The following is an 18,447-nucleotide window of genomic DNA, read 5'->3' as shown; positions in this document are numbered from 1 at the left end:
AGATACCTTACCTTCTCCAGTATTTGGATGATGCATTTTGATGTGTTTTGCATAGCCTTCTGTGAAAAGTACCAGTAAGTCCCCTGACAATTCCTAAAATGTCAAATGTAAGAAGTACTTGTCTTGTATAGCAAGTGACTGTTTGCCAGAGAAAATGCTTTATTTCACTCAGCAATTTAGTTCCACAGTCAGGAAGTATAATTTTCTATTATTTCAAATCTTGTTTTTATATCTACTCATAATGTGCAGCATGTTTATATAATAATGCTTATTCTGTGAACTTTGATTATTTATTTTTTTCCCCTCTTGTAAACAAAAGAGTTTCTATGTTTTTCCCATCTAATGGTAGTACTTGGGAAATCTATTTCATGCCTGATCTTGAAGGGAGCATATGCAAACTAGATTCTTAGAGAATTTTGAATATTTGCATTTTTAGGAGACATTAGCCAATTTTTGCAGTGAGAGTAGTAGGTACTTGAATAATCCTGAAGACTTGCAGACTGAAAAAATGAAGGATGCGGTGGACATAACCTTTCTGGTTCATTAATTCCAACTGTGATAGGTTTGGAAATTCTTGAGAGTATTTATCATGTCCCCTTCTTTGGGCATTTCATCTCAGTTCTCAGAAGTCTTGCGGTTTGCTGCTGTGGGAATAATTGTTTATTCATTCCCTCCAAAATAAAGTACTTCCTATCAGTCATTCCCATTACGTTTTCATCTAATTGACTTTGCACCTAACCTCTTATCCTTAAACATAGTTCATCTAGATGCGTCTTTTCAGGTCTGCCGCTCTTCTGCCAAAAGCAAAGTTAGACTTTCTCAGAACTTCTTTATTCTCTGATAGTTCCTGATTATGTAAAGGGGGAAAAAAGTATTTATTAGAATCCTGTTGTCAATTTGAGTCATTTATTCCTAAATTCATAATACTTCCGTGATTTCTGCATATATAGAGAGAATTAGAGTGAAAAGATCAAGAATCGGCTATTCCTGTGCTGGGAAGGCTTTTTTTGGTTTGGTTGGGTTTTTTGGTTTTGTTTTTTTTTCCTTAAATCCTCAAAAAGTTTGATTTATCCTCGCTCTGTGTTTTGGTTTTGTATGTGTTGACTTTGTATTGCGTATTGCTTAGTATTTACCTCCCAAAGTAAAAGTTACATTGCTAAAATCCAAAGGCATATCTATTTTTTGAAAAAATGTAAATCCTTACCAGAGTCTTCTAACTTCATTTGAATCTGCCCACTATTGCAAGCTAGTTAAAGGATGATTTTGCAGTCCCTTTGCACTGTTAATTCAGCCAGGATACTTTCAGAGTCTCAACCAAAAATCTTATTTGGAAATTGCATTTGCTTCCTTGGATTTGTCAAGTTCCACTTGAAAGTAGCTCTTTACTGTGATTTTTGCTTTCTGCCTTTTGCTTATATAACAAGTTTCCTTAAAATTTTCATTACTTGTTATGAATTTATATCATCAACTTTTGTCAATACTGAACAACTAGGTAATATAGTATGATTTTTCTCCTCAATTATTTTTCTGTCAGCTATTATTGAAAAATGATTTTTTTTTTCCCTTCCGTTTTGCTATCTTCTCTTACTGAACAATTTGCTGTTTATATTGCTCATATTTTAGGAGTTCATTTCCTTTGATTTTTCCTGATAGATGGAGCAATTCTGTGAGAACTCATACAGGCTGTGAAATGGATTAGATCACAAAAACAGAAGGGCTAATTAATACTTTTTTTTTTTCATATTTTTACTGAAGTTCCTTATTTCTGTATCCTTAGAACCTCGAAGTTTGTGGGTTTTTTAATAGTCTCTATTACTATGTATGCTTTCTGAGAAAAGTATTTTCATTATTAGGTGACTTTATATAGCTTCTTACTTTATTTATAAAAACAATAAAGCACATATGCAGCAAAATGTTTTAAGCTTAATTTCAGCCTCTGATGTGCCTCAAATTATACAGTTTACATACTGTCTGTATACTGCTGAGTGGAACCCTGAGTACGAGTATAGGCTTAGTTATTTTATTACCATATTATAATTTTTCTTTATATTTTCATTGTTTTAACTTTTCTGGTTTAATAATGTTTTGCTGAGTCCTGAGCTTTCTCTTAGAAAAGTTTTGCTGCTTTGTTAGCCACTTGGACTTCAAACTGGCAAAAAGATACAGTTCAACCATGCAGTAATAAGTTATAATTTGAGGAAGTGGAAATATGTAACAGATGTTGGAATTCTTCAGACAGATTTTTCCACCTTGTGCTGCCAAACACTCAGATGCCACAGATAGTGAGGACAGTGTAGGAAACCAGTTACGATTACCAGATCTTGTCATTTGACTTGGGCATAGTTTAGCAGTGGTGAAGAAAAGGTGCATTATAAAAGAATATGCTGTTAAATATAGCCAGCCTTTCTACAGGAGCAGAAAACTATTTTTTGTGTTTTAGTAAGATTGCCTTTTTCCTCAGGTTAGTATTTTGTATAGGATGTAGAAATGGACATATTTTGATAACACTACAAAATTATGATGCTATAATTGTGTGTTTTTGTTATGTCATCTCCCTCTCACATAATGTTTCCCACAACCTGTGCTATTTCTTCCTACTGTTAGATTCCTTCATGAGAGACAGAAATAAAAGTAGAACTTTGTGGGTTAAGAAGGTTTCTTGTTAAAATAGGTGAACAAATTTGAATTGGTGAATTCTTAAAAAGCCCAATCCAGTCGTTTATTATTTAAGTACTGAAACATTTTATTACTGCTTCTGAAGAGAATTTTTCCCAAATCTTGAGGGACAGGGATTGTTCTATGTCCATATGTAATGAAGGTAGAAAAAAAAATATATTGGAAATGAGAGATAAACTCTTATTATGCCTGTGTTTTTTCTGTTAAACTACTAACTACAATGCAGTTTCACTAGATTAAAAAATTCAGTAGATTTTTGTTACAAGAAAAATTGGTCATTCACTAAGGGTGAATTAGACATACGTATATCTTAATATACTGTTTTTCAGAATGATGCCATTAAAAGAAGGTTCCAAGTGTCATTTCATTAGTGCGTGAAAATAGTTTCCTCAGACAGAAGATCTCTGAAAGTGTGAAATATTATTTTGTTGCAATGATACTACAAATAATGCAAGCTTTTTTTTCTGTTTAGTGTAGGATATTCATATTAACTTTGGTTATTCTGTGATGTTGTTTGCCGTTTTGTTTTTGAATTATTATCTAACTGACTACTTTTACATAAGCTATGAATACCAGTTAACAAAATGAATTTATCCATACTGAATTTGGTGAGCTGTGCATGATGATTTACTCAATATTGTGAAGGAACCAACGTGCAGAAACATAAATTTGATGCCTATTAGTTATAGCAAAAGAACGACATCCTCATTTGTGGATGAAATCCTGTACTCGTTTCCTTTTAAATGAAACAGTACAGGGCCCAGGAAGAAACCATCTATATTTTTAAAAAGCATTTCAGTTCATGCAAGACACCCTATTTTCCATTTTTTTTTAAATTTGCAGTTTAGGATTAATAGGAATATGCAAGGAATTATAACTCTACTAAATGAGCATTCATTATTAATAGCTTTAATACAGTGTTTCAGCTGTAAAATAGCTCATATCCTGCATTATTTCATTCACTCCATGAATTATTATAATATATACTATGTAATCCTTCAAAAGATGTTTACCTGAAAGAAAAATGTCATGATTCCTCAGAAATAAATTTAAGATATAAAAATAACAAAAAAGACTGACTAGTTGCTATTGTGATTAAATCTGTTTACAATGTCTTCTGTGACTCACATTCCAGGAAAAAAAGAAAGACTTTTTTGATTTCTTTTTTACAGGAATCAAGAAAAACCACAGGACCTCTGTATTTATATTTGAATCTACATCAAACGATTTTCATTTGGAACCATTGCCTAGAGAACTTCTTGCAGGGAGGAAAACATTATAACCTATTTTTGAATGCCTTTTGTTTTAAGTTGATTTTCAGAAGACTTTTCTTGACCCTCTCTTGCTACTTTCCAGAGAGTAGGGTAGAAACACTAGTATTTGTCTCCACTTTGGAATACCACTTTTCTAAAAAGTTTGGGTTTTTTTCTTTTATTGGAAAACACTTTCTTGTGTCTCACTGGGCCATCATGTCCCACTACAATTTGCTCTTCAGAATTTTTACACTTCAGAATTTTGCACTCTTAACCCTATAGTCCCTGCCTAAGGAATAAAAGGAAGCAAATTACAGCTTTGTCAGAGGGCTAGGTAAGGGTGCTGGGCTATGGAAATTAGTTTAGGCAAAGTGATGCATTAAAGAGCTATACTATTTGTTGTACCTAAGCTAAAGGTTTTTAGATCTGGCTGAGTATCTCTGCGTAGTGTCCTACTGTCTACTGTGCCTTATAGATAACATGTACAATGTGGGTGTTTAGCCTAGTAAACTTATGCTGGCTGAAAACTTCCTTGTTGCACTAAAGTGGAGTTTTCACTGAGTTTTATTTTGGCCTCGTGCTGATTCATTCACCATGTTTCCAGTTCAGGACAATTTTTTTTTTTTTTTTTAAGATTATCTGTAGCCATAACTTTTCATCTATGTCCATTTTAGCATTTTAGTCCAGAATGTCAGTAAGATATATTTGTTTAATAACAGTTGGATAATTGGATTCAAAGCTCCAACATGTTTAGAATTTTCTTACGTGTTTTCTGGTTCTCAGATTGTTGATTAGCAAAGGAAAAAACTCACTTCAACTTCCATTTAGAAACGTCATGGATGCTGTCCTATAGTCTACACAGGTTAGGTGCTTTTTTCCAAACGTAAGGCTCCATAAGTAGGTCTCCATCATAACTTTCACAGGAAAACTGGAATAGACTGTATTATTTTTCATAGGACTGTTAGGTCTGATGAACTCATTAGCCTACTTACAGGAGACTGATCACTCTTTCTTGAAGACTTTTATTAGGTTTACTTGTTGAAGCATGGGCAATATCCTCCTGACAGGTACAATTACCAGGAGACCTCCAACTTTGATGTCTGGATGAGCCTAAGAGAAAGTAGCCTCTACAATGCTTGGGAATCAAAATTCTGTGTATAGATAGCTCAGAGTGGTGCCTTAAGTCTTAGTGCTCTTCCTTTATTCCTTTAATACTGTCTAACAGAAAGAGGAACATGTTCATAATTCTTACCTGTGGAAACTGGAAATGCTGAATGAGATTCATTCAACTCACATCTTTTCTATAGCTTTTATTTCTGTTGAGAAGAGGAGGGTGTTATGGGATAAGTTTGCTTAGCTGTAGGGATTTAACTCCACATATATGATCTTTAATTCAGCAATGTTCTGTATTGTTAAGAGACCTTTACTATAGTTGAACAAAAATCTACAAGCCAAGTAAATGAACCTAAAACATCCTGTTATTTCCTGTTAGCTAAAAATACAAGAGCACTTGAAAGCTCTCAAATGTGTAAGTGCTGAAGTGAAACTGTCACCTTTTATATGTTTTTAACCTTCAACTCCCTTTAATAACTTCATCTGAAAGACCGACTGAGGAAGCACTGACTGTATATAAATTTCATCGTGGCCATTTAGTACCAGAGTCCAAAGTCATTCTGCATACATCTAGAAAATTAATGTACCTAATGCTTCTATATAATAACTTCTACTTAGAAGGTATATGGATTATTTCAAAATCTGAAGTACAAAGCGAGTTGCCCTAATTTAAAGACTAGTTCCAGAGGGGTTACAATAGCTTGCTGTGCAGAGGCATTTAAACTAACAGCTTGGAATTCTATTCATACATTCATTAATCATTTCCTTTGCATTACTGCTTTTTTCAAAGTCTGTCAGAATGCTGTCATTATACAGAAATAGCTAAAATTCCTTGATCGCTGTCGGAAGAGGGAATGCACAGAAACATTTACTGTCCATAACTTCCCACATTTTCTGCTCAAGTGTTATGCATAACCTAGGTACCCGAATATGCCTTGAAAGATCTGTGCTTCTGTAAAAAGGAATTCAGATGACAAGGTGGTGCATTCTTTTCTATAAAATGGATTAATAATACCACTGAGCTCACTTTACATCATTTTAATAAGCACAGCTTTCAAGGAGATTCCATGGCTCTGTATGAGGGTTAATACTACTGTGGGGCACAGTATTGTGAAAAAAATGAAAGATCTTGATTAAATTGCTTATTATTTACATGCAGAATGGAAGCTTTCATCCTTTTTGTTTTATCTATGCTAACTATGCAATATGGGTTTTCTGGACTCAAGACCTGTTTCAGGGAGAAGCAGTTCACATTATTTTATTCTGCTTTGTCTATTTCCAGTTACTTATTTCTTTTAATATAATTTATGTAATTTAATAGCTGAGGTACGTTTCTCTCTGAAAAAGAAAACTATTTGGCCAAATACAAATTCTGAAGCCAAATAAACAGTTCTTCAAGGTATTTCTCTAGGACTAATACAAGAGAATTTGCTTTCCTGGGTTGTATGGACAGCTGTTGCAACATTTGTGATGATATATGAACTTTTGGAAGTTCAGATATGAAGGTAACCATTTATGGAACGATTATTCCACATGAATAAACATTTACATTATAATAGGAAAGGACATGCCAAGCTATTCGCAAAAGGCCTACAATCTTGAAAGTATAACTTTTACGTTTCCATGAGAAATGGGGATGCTATGTAATATAAAAGAAGTTGCTTTGAAATATGCCAAAAATCATTAGCTTTTATTTTGAAGGCATTCTAAATGTGCTCACAAAGTCACCTCTAGTATCTTGAAAATAGGAACTAGTGTGTTTTAATACAGAGATACAATTCTTAATACAATTCTTACTGAATTTCTGTGAATTCCATAAAACTCAAAATGTAATACCATCTAGATTTTCTAATCTACTAAGGAAATAGATCCTAAGCTCAATCAAAGTGATCATACTGCAAATGGCAGTCACAGCAGCCTTCATTTTAATGGTAATTGTTTACTCATTAGGCAACCTTTTCTGTAGTTAAAGTGGCAAGCAAAAGCAGTATATTGTATTTTAAAGATTTCCCTTTATGCTTCCACAAGAAGCAAACCGATTTATTTTACACTGCTGTCTATATTTCCATTTCTTTGGTATGTTGTATCTCCATGGAACTGATTGAATTTGACAGATACATCCAGGTGTTGTTAAACTCCTTATTACTGTAACAACCAGCTGGAATAACATTTTCTTGTTTTGTACAGAGTTGATCTCTGGATTTAGTTGGTCACTCTTCTCTGCAGTGAAGGAGATACATTTTCACTTCAGAGGTGTATTAAAGATCAGAACTTTTCAGGTTTCTGTATTGTAAAAAAGTTTTGGTCCCAATATCTGTATTTTTCAGGATTGTAGGTCTACCACAGGTTTATGAAAAGTAGACTGCTGCGTAGTGAGGTTAGGGTCATGCGGAAGGCTGTAGTCATGGAAGTATTTCGCCTGCAGGGAGAACAGACATTAGTTGTCTCTATTGGCCATGTATACATGTTCTATATTGTATTAATGCAAATGTCTGCATTATTTCAGGACTTCCAGATTGGGCTTGAATGTTTTCTTATACATATATGTAAAATAAAATTTCTAAAACTGCCCTGAAGTTTAAAGGCTGAAAATTGTAGTCCCATGGGGAATGTTGTAACATACATCTGGTAGCTGGCCCATTATGGCAATTTGAAATATGCATACACAGTCTTCATATCTAACCTAGAAATCTGATGGTCACAGTCAAACTGGGATTAAATGCCTGCAAGTTTTACAGTAGAAATTCTAATCTTGCTGAACAAGCTGACTGCCATTCTAATGTAGGTGTCTTAAAGATAGATGTGATTTTCTTTAATGAGCTCTCCGTAGAAAGTCTCTTGCTGATTCTTGACTGAAGCAAATAAAGTTTCAGTCTTTCAATTAATATTAGTAAACATTGATTTGTGGCATATGTCTGATAAAATATTTGCATATGTTTGTCTTCTATTGTGTCATTCTTTCAAATAAAAGTGAAATTACAGATTTGTAGTCTGTGCAGTCAAGTGAAGAGTCATGGAGATCATTTAACTAATCCATTTATTGTTTCAGCTTTGAGTTACTGGGAAAAAATAATTTTGAGAAGTGCCCTGATAGTTAAAGCTAATGTCTGAAAATACTGACTCCACAAGAAAAGTTAGTTACACATCATTAAGTATATCCATTATATGAATTTCACCACTCCTTCTACATTAGAATATGTCTGCTCCATTCAGCCCTATTTTAAGTAAATTCACAAGGAAATGCCTCTTTACATGTTTATCCTGGAAGGGCAGATAGGTGTTTTATTTTATAAAGCAGTCTAGAAGTTTTCTATTCTATTCTTCAAATGAAAAAATATTTTTCAGAACATAGTATTGCAGTTTGGTGATGTATTTCTAGCTGCCATTAGAGACATAATATTCATGAAATGGAAATGACTGTTTCTTAGAAATGCTGGTGAAAGGGGTATTTGCCTGCATAAGTGTTTGTGTGTAAAATTGTGTGTTCGTGATACACACTTTTATTAATATAAAACTCTACTGTTACACTTCGCTTTTGGTGATCTTGTAAAATATTATTATGGACATATGGATAGTATACTTTAAGGTTATAAGATATCATCTCTTAAATAACATGTAAAAAAGTGTACTGATTTGCTAGCAATTATCTCATGACAAATATCCGACATCAATAATTTCCAGTAATAATTTTTAGTTTTGGAAAACAGCTTAGCTCTTACAGTTTAAACCCACATCTTTCAAATGCTTTACTTGGTTTAGTGAAAAACAGATAAATGGGTTGTTATTAAGAACAGTTGACAGATTATACATTTACGTATAGACTACTTGGCGACTTTATTTCAGTGTTCATTTTCTCCCTGAAAAAATGTTTCGGATTACAAGAAAATTAGAAGAAAGACGCATTCTCTTCTGCTGTCATTTCCTGGCTTTCAAAGTTCATGGTATCACAAATGATTGAAAAAAAATACATTTGCCTTCTACCCTCTATATGTATAACTGAGAGGTAGTGCAAGCATAATTTAAAATCTGCAGCTGTTTAAATTAAATGTTTAAAGTGTGGTGTTGCTTAGATCATCTTTATAAATTTTGTAAGTGTTGCCTTTATATAGTGATTTTTTTTTTCAACTTCTTTCCTAATAGTCTTCAGACTGAGAGGAAATATTAGATAATCAGGAAGCTAAACATTTATTGTAATTTTTTTTTTCATGACATGAAATCGATTAAAGGAGTGCTGTGTGTGTCATTGAACTGAATCTACATTTTAAGTCGTTTGTAAGCAACTGACAAACCGAAGTGTCTTGGATGAGTTCTTTTTGTCTATTTTACTAGCAGACTGTCATTACAATAATATGGATGTTTTCTCCCAAATAGCATCAGCGACTTCTCAACATTTTGGAAGCAGAGAAGGAAGTGTTATCAGAAAAGATAGAAGAAGCTTTGATGCAGCAGTCGCAAAAACACAAGGTATTGCTTTTATTTATCAAAAAAAACAAGTCTGATCTGCACCATGGAGTTCATTGGGAATGATCCTGTCACAATCATTGACAGGAAGAGGAAGCTTTCTCAAGCACTTTGACTGGTTGAAATGATATTTACCCACTCCTTTATTGTGTATTGCAGTTTAATTTTTCATAACATTTACAGGAAGTGCTTGACAAATGTTTGGATGAAGAAAGACAAAGAAGTAAGGAGGCTGTGGCAGCTGCTGCAAAGGTATCTCCTGTTAAGTAGTAGACATACAATATGGATTCCATGTGTGTCATTACAAATGCCAAGTTCAGCAACTCATTTCATAATTAAATTTGTCAAACTCTATGTTCTCATCTGTGTTTAAAAGAAGCTAGTTGTATAAATCATGAACATATCTGCTATATCCTATTCCTTAATACAGATAGTCTATGTAACTTATTCTGTCTAAAATAGCCTCTGAATTAGTTTGTAACAAGAAGTCACAATATTGCAGTTCGGTTGTTGGTGTTTCCTAAATATCTGGTTTTGTGGTCTTTCAGTTAACATCAATACATCTTGATTTGAAGAGCTAGGTAGCAGGGTCAACTGATGATCTTAAGACAATTAGCATTGTGTCTTATTTAACTTTTGTTAAATATGGTCATTTTCAATGAGGACAGAACTGTTTTATAAATCATAAAAATTTGGCCGTTTTAACAGGTTTTCAGTTATTTTATTTAAGTTAATGTTTGGCTAAAAGTTAGTATTCACTTTTTTAAATATGATTTCTTCAGTCTATTTCATTATTAAATGCATTGGGGTTAGGACAGTAATTTTGTAAATGTTAAGCTATCTTTCATTTCTAATACTGATGCAGAATCCAGTACAAAATTTCAGTTGCATGTAATGAGCTAGCTAGGGAAAACTAGTGATGTATGTTACCTAGCACAATTGGTTAAGCTATATTATAATTTACTGTGTATCTTCATAGGTAGTATATGCACACTAGCTGAGCACCTCTCTGAATAACATTCAGTAACACAAGAAACATCTGTTACATGGTTGGTATCTAGGGGAAAATGTGTGTATAATAAAATAATTTAATAGGACATTTTTTCAACTTACATTTTTATTATATTTTATATATGTTTAAATAAACAATCAAGTCCCAATGAATTGCAAGAAACAGCTTTATTTATAAGTGTAGGTATTCGAGGGACCCACTGTTTTTTGCCATTTATAACTTCACTTGACCAGTTCTGTAATCACCACCAAAGGGCATTGGAATGACCTGTAAGCTTATTAAAATTGAGGGGGGTGTGGGTGTGGTTTGTCACCCCATGTTTGTTTATTTTGAACTTCAGCCTGCCATTATTTATTTGTAGATATTATGCAATGATTGTCTTCCTGATAAATATATTTGTGTGGGTCAGCATGTGTAGAGCTGTCCTTGTTACTCCAAATTCAGTGTGAGTCTTCTGATGGTTTCATGTAATGGTTGAATATAAACAGTGGGGGAAAACAAAATTATGAGACAGTACTTCTTGTAGAATGCATAGCTGAGGAGCTTTGGGAGGGAAGACACATTTGTTTTAGGTATGTATTGGCTACTTTGCCACAGAAAGCACTCAGACTGTTTTTGGACTTTAGATACTTGTAGATAAGAGCAAGAATATCTCATATATGGGGATACCAAGCAGTGTAGAGAGGTCCATGGTGTACCTACTCTTACATGGTTTCTGCCTCATGTTTTTTGTGTTGGCATTAAGTAAGCTAGTTATGATATATTGTGTTTTCAGTAAGTGGGAATTTAAGATCCTGGCTTGTAACTTTCTTTTTTTTTCTGTCATTGTCCAGTGGTAATACCTGCTTGGTAGCACCTTAAGATAAATTTAAGCTCATAGTTCAGAAGTGAAAATATTCATGTCCTATATCTTGTCAGCTAATAAATCTCATTAGAAGAAGTAATATGTATTAGGCACCCATGTTGGGTATTTTGTTCATTTATGTGTGCTTGATTTGTTTCAAAGGCTGAAAAAGAAGTTGTGCAGGAGGCTGTTCTGAAAGCAGTAGAGGAGGAGAGGAAAAATATGGAGAAGATTTATGCAGAAGAAAGAAAAATGTGGAAAGCAGAACGTGACAGACATAAGATTTCCCAGGCTGTTTGGGAAGCCATGCAAGAGCAAAGAAAGCATAATCAAGTTAGTATATTTTACCCTTCCATGGACCTGCTTTGTGTATTTTATTTTTTCTTTTCAATGCCTTCCTCATGTTGTGGTAGATTTTCTTGTGACATCTATCATTCATCACTGCACCTAGTTGCTGTGCATTGCAAATATCAATCTTGTTAGTTTATCTTCATCTAGACTATGTGTATGGAGAGAAGTTGGCACATTCAGAACAAAATTCCTGCGACCTTTTCAGGTATGTATATGGAAATGAGTTGAATCATGCCCCTTAAGTGCCTGGTTTTGTCCACTAACTTCAAAAGGAGCCCAAGGTGATGAGCTCAGATACTGGTATTTGTTGTAGACAGTTCGGGTGACTTTTTCTTTTTTATACCTATGGAAGAGAAGAGATGTTACATTTGTTCCTTATTATGCTGGAATTCCATTGTTTCTCTTAGTAAAAAGATACTTTTCTAGTAAAAAGTTACTTTTCTAACACAAAAAAATAGAATAGGTACAAAATAAAAAGAGGGTTATGAAAATTTGAAACCTAAACCACTAATGAACCAGAAATGTTTCTAGAGTTACTTTTTAGACAGGTGCTCCTATAAAGATAGTTGTACGTTACTTAACACAAATTGGGAGGGGACATTCCCAACATTGCTTTTAACAATTGTAGGAAACACTAATTAAAAATATTATAGTAGCAGTTAAATTACTCTTCCAAAAGTTGAATTTTGTAGTCTCTGGCGATGGAAATATTTGGGTGAACAGTCTGTAAATTCACTGATTTCCTGGTGGCATACTTGAATGTTATAGTCTGAAGAATTTTAAACAAGATAATGTTTCATTCAGGTGTTGGAATTTGATATTACTGTATTTTTTTTTAATGTCCTGAATAACAAAAAAAAAAAAAACCTTTAGAATTTGAAGTAAAATAGAAGTAAAGTAGCATATCACAGAAGTTTAAAAATCAACTCTTTAGAAACAGATCCCATTTCCCTTTCCAGTGTTAAACAGAATTATTAACCTCATACCTAATCAACTACAGAAGAAGTTGGGTTTTGGTGCTAAGCCATTATTATACTCTGTGTTGCTTATCTTATATAAGATGTCAGTTTTCAAGACTGTAATTTTGCTATACCGATAAGCCTTCAGACACTCAAACTCTTCTCTACAACAAAAAGATAAGCAGCTGACTTGAAAGCTAAATTCAAGCTGAGAACAATTGCTCAGGGTTTAGTTAGATACAACTCATTTAGGCTGTCCAGAATGAGAATTGGTACCAGTGGTGTAGAGGATCTGTTAATAGAAGGGAGAGCAATAAAATAGTTGTTTACTACAGTAAAGAAAAAGCAGTTTTATAGCTTGTGGAACGTGAAGAGATTAACAGGAGGATGACTATAGTAATGAAGTTTGAGGAGAGTTTTGGTGCATCCTGAAGACTTTTGTGAAGGAGTCCTGTAGCTGGATGCATGAGGTTGGCCAGGGTTCTATGTTTATGGATTTGGGGAGCATGTAAAATGCCCCAGGGGTGGGAGAGTGGCAGATGAAGTTGACAGTGACTCAGGGTAGGTTTACCTTCCCTGTGGAGTGTTCTGCCAGAGTTTCTTCTTGTTGTTGATATTGCCTTTGAAGTTGTCACAGGACAGGATGATATTAGAAGTAGTTTAATACTGATGGATGTATTCTTTCAGAGAAAGTCTTAAATATACTGAGATGTCAGTGCTTTTCTGAGGAAGAAATTCAGGCCTTTCAGAAGGACAGGTTTTTCAGCTGAAGCTGCTAGTTGATCAAGTAGTTGATACTATTGGTTTATCTAGTGGTGTACTTGTTGTGACAGTGAGTAGCACTGAGGTATTGGAGAGTGTTGTGATTAATTCTCCTGTAAATATCTCGCTGTTATGTAGTCACGTGGCATTAGTTAATTCCATCTTTTTTTAATACTGAATAGCTCTGACAACTTTGATGGTAGCAGGAATAATTTATCTTATCAGTTATAATATATGATGATTTCTCCTTTGAGTTAGGTTCACTTTTCAAATACCTAATCTATTTTCAATTTAGGAAAATGCAGCTTTTTCTTGAGATCCCAAATTCTCTCACATAAATGTGTAGCGTGCTTGAAGTTACACTCTTTATTCTCTGATTAATGAGTACAAATTCTTTGGGGAGGATGGACTTTTATGTAGAAATTTCTTTCAGAAATTTTCACTTGTTACCTCTGCCAAGAACTTGCCTGCCTCCTTTAGGCCATTGCTATTATAAACATACGACAACTACTAAAATTCTCTGTCTGACAACAAAAGAAGTCCTGCAGAGCTAATGTGTCAACTGATAGCTTATATGCGGTGTCAGATGTGACTTTGGTTTAGCAATGAAAAACACTTGGGACTACAGGCAGTTTGTGTGCGGACATTAATTTTTCTGGGTAGAGCCTTCCACTCAGAATTGTTTCTTATTTATATTTTTTACTGTAAGATTTCTCTTTCAAGAGCTGTAACTGCACTATTGACTTTCTTGCAGTTATTGTTTAGACAACATACTCTGTCAAGTCAGCTCTGTAACAGCCAAAAGTAAAACATACAGTCTAACATTTTAGAGAGTGAAATATAAAATTGTGGCCGTGTAACACTTGCCTCATTTAATTCTTTGTGCTGTATAATTCTTTATTCTTCCTGCTTCAAAATTGTCACCTGATACTATTATTATGTTTAGTACCAAGTAATCAAACAACTAAGTGTAGTTGAATGTAAGTGAACATGCAATCTTTTAGTATCAGACATATAAAAAGAGCTTTAAAAGCAGTACTGTTATTTCAAGAAAGAGAACTTTCTTTCTGACTAACACATGATTTTGGAACGTAATACTAGGAAAGAGAAGCCTGACTTGTTTTTAACAAAATCTCTCTTCTCTTAGTTTATCTTCTTCAATTTATCACCAGAGGAAATAATCAGTGTGTGAGAAAGAAAAGACATTTTTATATTTACTTCTCCGTCTTTTTCTTTTTTAGTCTTGTATCACACTAGTAATTGTCATAGAAACCTAGATTAAAATTGTAATTTTATTCTGCTGCAGGTTAATTGGAAGAGATTTGCTTTACTGATTGGAACTAAAACAAAGAAATTAAGCATAGTATTAAAGAGAAGGAATTTTCCTTCACTAATAGTGTAAGACTGCAAAATTGAAAGAGGAAGATCAGAAAGGGTCACTGTAGTCTTCTGCAAATAGGTGGGGCAGAATGGCTTCTGGTGATGGCACTCGTAAGTAACTCTAGGAATAATTAATGGAAAAATTTGAAGACATGCAAAATTTTATAATTTTCTTAGAGAAACCCACTTTATAATTTATGTGATTTAAATGTATTTTCGTCTGTGTTAGAGTTGAATAAGAACAAAACTGAAGAAATTGAGACCCCAAATTTGACAGCCAAACAGGACCTCAAGAGAATTGTGAATTTGGTAGTAGAAGCTGGGTTACAGTGTCAGCAGGCACTGAGAATCGTAACCAAGCACCTACAGCCCTGGCCTTAAGAAAAAGAGTTTCTGACAAATGGCTGTAAATTAAGAACAGAGAAGACGCACATCAATGTAGAATGCTGAAAAGTAAAACTAGACGAACCATTAGGGAAAAGGACATTGTCATATGCATGGGGCAAGAGTTGATAAACTAGATGGGAAAGACATAGTTTAAAAACTGCAGCACCATTGTGTATCTGTAAAACATTTAAATTATGAAAATGAGGGAAAATAGATTTCTGTGTCATAATGGTATGAATTTGTTGGCTTCTCCTTTACCTTCTAGACCAGAAAATATTTTTAGAACTCTTGATTCTTTGTTTTAAAGGAGGAATTTACTATCCACTAATTTTCTTTATAAAATAAAAAATGTTTATTTTCTTCACCAGTTTTTAAACACATGGACTAGAAGAACCGTGTAGAACTTGGTTATATATGAGAAAGCAATTGGAAAAAACCTTAAACTATGCTAGTTAACATTTCTTTGGTCAGGCAATTTTAGCATAAGAACAATAAAGCTTTGAAGATCACAGTTCTGCTGAATCAGGTGGTAAGATTTCCTTTCATCTTCTAAATAATTTGCTTAAAAGAAGAAAAGATTAATGTTTACTGTGCAGGGATGATACAGGTATTTTTTTAGACTTTTGTTGTTGTTGTTGCTGCAGAGTGGCCAGCAAGAAGAGCCATAGTGGATGCAAATCTGGAAGTTTTATGCAGATTGCTTCTACTTGTTAGATATTCATGCTTGACAAAACTTTGTGTTAAAAAATTGTTCGTCCTCAGTCAGATAGATGTTGAGTCTGCAGATAATGAGATGCTACTTCCATATAAGATTTATTTTATTAATTTAACATTGCCAGCAAAAAATCTGGGGACTTGGGGACAGTTTAATAAATAACTCATGATTAATATCAAATATTTTGTTACCAAATAAGAAACAGCAGAGGAAAGATAAACTTACAGTGAAAGTAGGAACGAAGACATACTGAGTTAATGTTTCGGCTTGATGGAGCAACCTTGACATACCCCCTTCTCCTTTTTTTTAAAGAAATTAAAGGATTAAAGTAACATGAATATTGCATTTGTTTTCCTGAAAGTTTTGACTGTTCCAGTGACTTGAGGTCTTTACTTAGAGACGTCTGATTTTTAACTAAAGTGAAGATATTATTCTTTCAAGCCTTATAACTCTGAAGGGATAAATGACATGTATTATGTCACCAAGGAAATGGTAAAAGTTTTTGTAGAGCACTGTCTCAAGAGGCTGTAAGGTATTAGAAATCCAAAAGATTTTCCTTTTGGTTGAGACTGGCAGCATCTTCAGGCTTTATACATGTGTTATCCAGGTGGATAGTGCTTTTATGAAAGAGATCCGTTTTTTTTTTTAATTCAGAAGAGGATTCTTAGTTTTGGGGAGGGTGGGCTTGCATTTTAAATCAGGGAGAATAAGCTCTCCTTGAAAGTGAGTAGTCTTTAATCAAAAGATAATGTTTGTTTGCACAGTAACCTCATGATTCTTTTACAACACATTGAAAAGTCATTATAGATGAGGAACTCATATATTCAGCAGGCTAGATGTAGCCTGGCATGTCTCCAGTATTTTTTTTATTTGTTATTTTTGATACATTGTATGGCATTTTTTACAGTGGTAACTTCCCTGCAAGGAGAGTTTAAAATGTCTGGTAGTTGTCAGTGTTGAGAGGAATGCTTGGTGAAATTCTTCCACTAGAATGTTTTTTCTAGAACGCTTATTTGAATAAAGAAGTGGTTGCCCTCTAGGTAAGGAGAAAATATAACAGGTAACTTGGCTGAAGCAGAAGCTTTTTCCCTAGAGTTCAAAATTGCAGTGAAGCTCCTGGGGTACAACTATAAACTTCAGTGAAAAAACAATGGGCAGTGCTCCCCATTGTCATCTTCTTTCAGCTTATTTTTACTCTTTGAAAAAACTAAAATCCAAAAATTCTTTGGGGATGTGGGATGATGAGATCCATACAATTTTGGATAAAACAGAAGGATGATATATGGTATTTATAATTAGTGGGCAATGCAGATTAGCTATAGCAATAGCTACCATAGCTATAATGCTACCTTGCACAGAGCTCTCTGCATGGTAGTTGTTATAATTTTATAAAGCTAAATACTCAATTACATAAATGAGGTGAAATCGGGGCAGGGGGGTAGAGAAGTAGCAAAAGAAGCTAAAGAGAATTTACACACCACAATTTTCGTTTTAAAGAAAAGTCATTAAAAGTAAAGTGAAAGCTGGCAGCTGCAGGATAAGCCCTGGAAATTTAGGTCCATGTCATAGCTTGAAATTAATAACTTTCCTAAAGCACTCAAAGCAAAGAATCACCCTTGTCATTTCCTGAAATCTTAAATTTAAAATACTGTGTATAATCTACTGTAGTTTACCCTAATTCTCAAGGGAAAAAGAGCCTGAGTTCATCATTGCCATAATCCACGCAGCAGATACGTTAGAGACTCAAGTGTTCTGAAGGCTGCAAATAATTAGAAAAAAAAAGCCTTTAATTTATTAAAAGAACTAACATAAACTCTGCTTCCTCTTGGACATGAGCAAAATCACTGAGGCAAAATGATCTTACCAATGGGAAAGTATTTCAGGAAAACTGAGGCTGCAGTGTTTCATTCAGCCAAGCCACAACTGAGATACACTGAGATATACAAAGAACAAATATTTTTGCAAGAAAAGTTAACTAAAAGGCTTATGGAAAAAAAATGCGAACTTCCCAATAGTCTTTGCTAGGTCAATCTCTTAAGCATTCAGGACACTTGAATATGTTCACGCTCCTGAGGGTTCATGTGGTGGTGTTCTTTGCAGAACAATAAATATATAATTTATTATCTTGGAATGTATTAATGTAATTTTACTGGCAAACATCTAAATAGTTGAAAAAATTTTGATTCTTCTATACTGTATGAGCTGTAAAGTATATTTAATGTTTTTCCATGAGTTTATGAGTAGCAGTATATGCCATTACTTAGAAGGTAAAAGCAAAACATCTAGAATACATGGTGCTTAATCCCAGAAAATTAATGGCTACTTATCTACTACATTATTAAAAGCTTTTTGGTATTCATGCTCACCTGCTTGAGGGAGTGCTTCTATTGATAGTTTTGGCAAGCCTGAATCAGTTTTGTATTGAATGTCTTAAGGATTTCCACACCTAGTCATATGTAAGTGAACAAAAGATATAGAAGTGAAAACATGAAGGCATTGGCTGTATACTTAAAGAACTGGCTTTTGTTTCTTTT

General features: G+C 33.9%; 1 protein-coding gene across 3 annotated transcripts in view; it reads left to right on the top strand.

Annotated features, from left to right (window-relative positions):
* CCDC91 (coiled-coil domain containing 91) overlaps window positions 1-18,447 on the top strand; it is a 167,056-nt gene that overhangs the window by 105,030 nt on the left and 43,579 nt on the right. For 2 of the 3 annotated variants that reach the window (XM_009324345.1, XM_009324344.1), the window contains exons 9-11: window positions 9,414-9,506; window positions 9,687-9,755; window positions 11,522-11,692. In XM_009324345.1, the coding sequence (XP_009322620.1) occupies window positions 9,414-9,506; window positions 9,687-9,755; window positions 11,522-11,692 (333 nt within the window). The remainder of the gene's footprint in view (window positions 1-9,413; window positions 9,507-9,686; window positions 9,756-11,521; window positions 11,693-18,447) is intronic. The other variant, XM_009324346.1, reaches the window with a different exon arrangement.

The sequence above is a fragment of the Pygoscelis adeliae genome, unplaced genomic scaffold (assembly GCF_000699105.1).
Source record: "Pygoscelis adeliae isolate BGI_AS28 unplaced genomic scaffold, ASM69910v1 Scaffold65, whole genome shotgun sequence".
Lineage (NCBI taxonomy): Eukaryota > Metazoa > Chordata > Aves > Sphenisciformes > Spheniscidae > Pygoscelis > Pygoscelis adeliae.
The sequence above is the reverse complement of the archived record's forward strand: the minus strand, read 5'-3'. Positions and strand labels throughout refer to the sequence as shown.